The sequence below is a fragment of the Pteropus vampyrus genome, unplaced genomic scaffold (assembly GCF_000151845.1).
Source record: "Pteropus vampyrus isolate Shadow unplaced genomic scaffold, Pvam_2.0 Scaffold173, whole genome shotgun sequence".
Classification (NCBI taxonomy): domain Eukaryota; kingdom Metazoa; phylum Chordata; class Mammalia; order Chiroptera; family Pteropodidae; genus Pteropus; species Pteropus vampyrus.
This window is the reverse complement of record NW_011888954.1, coordinates 3,019,095-3,025,094: the sequence shown is the minus strand read 5'-3', so window position 1 is coordinate 3,025,094 and position 6,000 is coordinate 3,019,095. Positions and strand designations below refer to the sequence as shown.

Here is a 6,000-nt window from a genome sequence, read left to right as displayed (position 1 = left end):
TAATCTTGAACAAGGTTTTTTATTTCTCTGAGCCAGAGGTGTGGTGAGAATTAAATAAAATGATGAGCTTTTATTCCACAATGTCTAATCTGCTGTCAATCCCATCGGTGTGTTTTTCATTTTAGGTGTTATGTTTTTTAATTCTAGAGATTTCGTTTGAGAATATCTTCCACTTCTCCCCTCATTATGTCTATAGTTCCCTCTATAACCTTGAGAATATGGAACATATAATAGCTGTTTTATTGTCTTTATCTGATAATTACATCATCTCTCTCATTTCTATGTCTGTTTCTACTATTTTTATTCCTGATCATGGATCACATTTTCTACCTTGTCATACACCTACCAGTTTCTTATTGGATTCTGGACATTGTAAATTTAAGTTTATGAGTGCTGAATTTTGCTGCATTCCTTTAAAGAACATTGGGCTTTTTTTGGGCAGGTAGCTAAGTTGCCTAGGGATTATTTTTGATACTTTGAAGTTTTATTTTAAAGCTCTTTTAAAGCAGATCTAGAGAAATATTTATTTCAGAAATAATTTGACCCCACTATGAAGGGGTTGACCCTTTGGTATCTATACTAAAGACCCCATGCAATCAACAAGGTCTTTCAACTCTGGCTGGTGGGAAATTAAAGAATTCCCAGCCCTACTTCAGCTCTGGGTATTGTTCTGCACATAGTCCAGTCTTGTGGGGTTTTACTTATGTATGCACAGATTTGATTTCAGCCAAAGACTCGAGGGGATCCCTGAGAAGTTCTCTGGAGGAACTTCTTTATGTAGCTCCTTCTCTCAGGCACTTTCCCCAGCAAATTCTAACTGTCTTGACTTCTGTGGACTCCAGACTCTGTGTCCTGCACTCAGCAGGACGGCTAGGTTCTTTATGGGTTTTGCTTCCCTGCATCACTGCCCAGGGACTTAGTTCTAGGCAGGAGTCTAGGCAATGTTTGGCTCACCTCATTTGTTTCCCTCCTCTTGTCCTGTGCTGTCTGCTGTTTAATATCTGAAAAACATTGTTTCTTATATTTTGTCCCATTTTTAGTTGTCTATGGTATGAAAGTGATACAGGAAAGCCTTACTCCTTTATGGCCAGAAATAGAAGTCCAAAATGATAGGCTTTGAAAATAAGTAATTCCAGTGCTAGCTCTGACATTTAATAGCTTTGTGACTTCAAGCAAGTAAATTTATCTCTTTTAACCTCAGTTTCCTATTCTCTAAAATGGCAATAAAAATCTCTACCTTGCAAAGTTGTTGTTAGCTTTAAATGAAATAAAGTATGTTAAAAGCCTAACCAGAATTTGGCTCACAGTGATGAATTAATGTTACATGTTACTTTTTATAATATAGGATGTGAGATTTAGCTGTCTGTAAAGCAGCATGAAGATGAGAATAAATAACAACACTGTAGAGCATTTACTAAAGAATTTCTCACACGTCCTCCGCAGTCCCTTCACTCACGAAAACATTTCTGTTTTCAGCTCAAGCAAATGGGAACTATTGAGCCCTAAGGAGAAGATTGTGCTGCTGAGAAAAAACGATGATGGCGAATTTTGGTATTTGACTCTGGGACTTGGGACAAATGCCCTGGCTTACTTTTGGTCAGTCAACCAGCAAATATTTATTGGGTTCCTCATGTATGCCAGGCATCTCTTATACAGAAATCAAGAAGATCCTTCAGGGCAGCGGTCCCTAATCTTTTTGGCACCAAAGACCAGTGCTCCTATGAGAATCTAATGCCCGATGATCTGAGATGGGGCTGCGGTGGTGACGCTAGTGCTGGGGAGCCTCACTTGCCTCCTGCTGTGCGGCCCGGTTCCTAACAGGCCATGGACCAGTACCAGTCCAGGGCCCAGGAGTTGGGGACCCCTGCTGTAGAGGCTCACTGTCTAGCAGGGCTAATAGTCCTACAAATGAGCAGTCACAGTTTTTGTGATGAGAGCAGTGACCACCAGCATGAAGCTCCGTGGGCGCTCAGAGCAGAGTCTGGTGGTGGCTCCCTCTTCTCTGACTTCTGCTCTGCTCTCAATCAGTCAGTACACTTGATCCCAAGGTTATGCCTTTCCTGGCCTAAAAAAGGAGATGAGGAAAGAAGGAACTACAAAGTCTTACCAAACTATAAGCCACATCACCTGTGCCGACCAGAGTGAAACAGCACTACTCTCACTCACTCCAAAGCTACTCTCATTATGAAAGATCATCCCAACACCCTGAGCCGACGCCGCTTCCAGGTGTCTATTCCCCTTTCCTTTTGCTTTTCACCTTTGCTATTCACTTCCACCCTTGTCCCTCTGGACTCCTCTCTTCCATTACCCATCCTTTTCAGACGCTGCAACCCTCTCTCTTTGCAAGTGGTCATTGAACTCAAGATCCCTGCAAATACTATTATTTCCACTTTACAGATAAGTAAACTGAGCATCAGACAGTTCAGATACTATGCCTTGATTGCAAGGTTAGCGAGTAGGTTAGCAAATATCAGTTAATGATTGAGAACTGATTTATGCGATTCTTGTTGAACATTTTTAAATCAATGGACTAGTTATGAATGCCTCAGTTCAGCTTTATCACTACAACCAGGCAAAACGGGAACATTCCCCTCAGGTAGCCATTGTACAAGGTTGCCTCCAACCACAGGGAGGAGTTTCGGCAGCTCCATCAACCTGTGATGGACCCTCACCCTGGTCTAGCTAGCCCCACTCTCGTGGGTCCAAGGCCTGCTCAGCTCTGCACAAGGGCATGGAGGAGGGAGGGCTGGGATGCCCACTGCCAAGTCCCCAGCCTTCCCTTTGGTCCTGATAACTAGACGTCATCTCATTCTTCTCTTTGTACTGTTGTTCCCTCTTCCTCTCCACAGGATGACGCTTATGGACTTTAAAGCGCATTTCAAACTACTGGTCATCTGTAAACTGACCCCAGGCCTGCTGAATCAGGACGTGGGGCAGAAATGGTCGTACACCATGCAGGAGGGGAGATGGGAGAAGGGGACCACAGCTGGTGGCCCAAGGAAGTCCCTCCAAGGTGAGTGTGTACACAAGAGCCAGGGTGCTTGGGTCTAACGTGGCAGCTTTCCCAGGCAAGGGTGGGGATGTGGGCAGAGCCACTTTGGATGGCTGTGCAACTTGTGCCCTGCAAAGGGCATCTGGCTGAAGGATGAAGGGGTCTCTGGCCAAGCTAACTGCTCTGGCCCTGGGTCATGTCCACTGAGAAGATGGGGCACCTTTGGTCCGAATTTGCACAAAGGCATGGAAATCTCAGTCAAGCTGCCAGCCTGTCGAGGCTATGTCTTTCCAGAGGGTGCTTTTTCCTTATCAGCACCAGGAGGCCACAGGGGCATTTGCATGGTAAAAAAGTGGGTTAAATCTTGCTTTGCTTTCAGGACCAGGTGATCTATATGCTGAAATAACCATCCCTTAACAGGCAGGATTGAAACAGTAATGATATCAGATGTTGTCAGGCTTGTCCCACCTAGAGTTTGGTAGGGATCAAGGATTCCCAGGTCCTCAGTCCCAGGAGGCAAACATGTCTACATTCTCAAAATGGAAGTTTTGGTGACTGTCCCTTAAGACCACAGGGTATGATCTCAGCGGGCCGGGGTGACTTTGGCTCTGGTGTCACCCTCTCCCCACAGTATGCCCTGCAAAGGCTGAAGCTGCCCTTAACCTAAGGCTTGGTCCCCTTGGAATCATGGGCACGGTCTCCTCGGTTAGTTAATGCTGTCACTTACTTGGGCAGCAAACATTTACAGGGCACCAAGTCTGTGCCTGGCACTGTGCTGTGCAAAGGGGCTGCATGGTGAGAATGACTCACAGTCATGTGTCTGTAGGATAGCCTGGGATGGTAGAGGTGAGATGGGAGGGGGAAGGGCTGAGGGTGCAGAGACCCCAACGCTGTCCAGGTGGACCTCCGGGTGGCAATCCTGGGGCAGGTGCCCTGGGTCTGGGCACCTCTAGGTGGTTTGGGAAGCAACATGCTAGGGGAACCTGTCTTATCTTGCTGTTCTGCTCCAGACACATTTTGGAAGAACCCACAGTTCCTGCTGTCAGTCTGGAGGCCCCAGGAGGGCAGGACATTCCTGATGCCCTGCAGTGTGCTGGTGTCCCTGATCCAGAAGCCCAGGCACAAGCACCGCAACTGGAATTCTCACCTTGCCATCGGCTTCTACCTCTTCAGGGTAGGTGGGCTTCTGGGGCATGCGGCCTCACATGGGGTCTCCAGCTGTTGTCTTTTCTTCCTATTTCCTGTCCTCTTCACCATCTGTCTCTGGCCTGGGGACAAATCCTGGCTCTGCCCCTTAGGAATATGTGATTTAAAACAAGTTACTTCCTCACCTTGAGCATCAGTTTCTTTATCTGTAAAATGATACTTATGCAAAGAGTAGAGTAAAAGACCATGTGACAGTACTTCTTATTGTGCCTGGCATATAGTTGGTACAATTCATACTAGTTTCTTTTTCCTCTTCCAAAAAGCCAAGATTGTCTTCCTTCACCCGTTTCCAGAATTCCCGATGATGGATTAAAATGTCACTGACTAGAACAGTGAATGGGGAAGGAGTCTTCTTCTTAGAGTCTTCTCGTTTGTCAGCCTCCATTAGAGTTTGTGCCTGTGAAAGAGCTAGATCCACTGCCTAACGAGGTCTCTCTTTTTTGTTTTTCAGATGAGCAAGGTGAGTTTCAACCTTGACCAGCTGGCCCTCGTTTGGAGTGATAGCACATGTGGCCAAGCCTCTGCTAGGTTCTATTTGCCAGTAGCAGCCTTCTGCAAGAAGTTATGAGACTCTCTGAAAATAATGCCAGCTGCCTATGTGTGTGGAAGTAAAAAACTTCTATTGCTCTTTTTTTATCCAAGGAGTGCAAGAAATCCTAATACATCTGCGGAGAAGTCTCTGAGCCTGGCGTAAAGCCAATAAATCTTAGAATTTATTAAATCCCTACATAAATAAATATCTAAGGCTAATATTGAAGACTGTCGCAGCAAAGGAAGGCTGATAAATCACAACCTGGCCTGAGTTATGAAGCTCATAATAAAATAGATCAATAACATATAGGATATCAGGAGACCATGCAGCCCACCTCATTGGGGACAAGGGACAACAGATTAGAAAATGGGACAGAAACATGGGCAGAGGACAGCTCTGTATTTGGCTGCAGTGATAGCCTGGAGGATTCAGTTAAGAAGGCCTGAGGCATTCCAGCCTCTGAAGGGTGGCAGCTATTTTTTGTTTTCCCCCAAAAAACTAGGAATGAAAATCTTAGTTTTCTCAGATTAGACTAAACATTATAAAAAGATTGTTATAAAGAAACTATTTTTCATTGGGTGTCTTGGGTCAGTTTTGGTCTTTTCCTCCTGTGGGAACACTGAGTGATCCCAAAGTTGTTCTTATTTAAAAAGAAAAAGATACGTGTGTGTGTGTGTGTGTGTGTCTGTGTGTGTCTGTGTGTATCGCGTATGCGTGTATATATATATCATGCCTATTTCTAAACAGAATTTGGGTCAACCTAAATAAAATTGTAAACAGAACAAAACTATAAGCTGGTTAAAATTTAAAAGGAAAGAAGAAAGTAATAAATAAGGGACAGGTAAGCAGTTGATTCTACCAGGAAAACTAAACTTAGACAGCTAATGTGGCTGATTATAAAATTTAGTTCTGAGTTTCCTAACAGTCAAGGCAAAGGTGGCACAGGATGATTCCCTAGTTCTAACTGTCTGGAAAAAAAAAAAAAAAGAAAGCATATGTCTTCAGAGATGCGTTTTGTTTCCCCAGCCCTGAGTGGAATCTGTGAAATATGTCCTTATGTGGATGACTAGTGTCTTCGTTAGCTGCTATGTAAACACAGGAGAGAGGATTCTGCATTTGGACCTCCTCTTCCTCCACAGCCCTGAGTGAGAGCGAGGGGAAAGGGAGTAAGAAAGAAAAATAAAAAGGGAGAAATAAAGGAGGGGAAAGGGGTGGGAGGGAGAGGGAGGAGGGTAAGAGAGAAAGAGAGAGAGAGAGAGAGAGAGAGAGA

General features: G+C 44.7%; 1 protein-coding gene across 1 annotated transcript in view; it reads left to right on the top strand.

Annotated features, from left to right (window-relative positions):
- CAPN14 (calpain 14) overlaps positions 1-6,000 on the top strand; it is a 28,588-nt gene that overhangs the window by 10,532 nt on the left and 12,056 nt on the right. The window contains exons 5-8 of the mRNA XM_023536960.1: positions 1,477-1,551; positions 2,850-3,013; positions 4,003-4,166; positions 4,650-4,658. Coding sequence (XP_023392728.1) covers positions 1,477-1,551; positions 2,850-3,013; positions 4,003-4,166; positions 4,650-4,658 — 412 coding nt within the window. The remainder of the gene's footprint in view (positions 1-1,476; positions 1,552-2,849; positions 3,014-4,002; positions 4,167-4,649; positions 4,659-6,000) is intronic.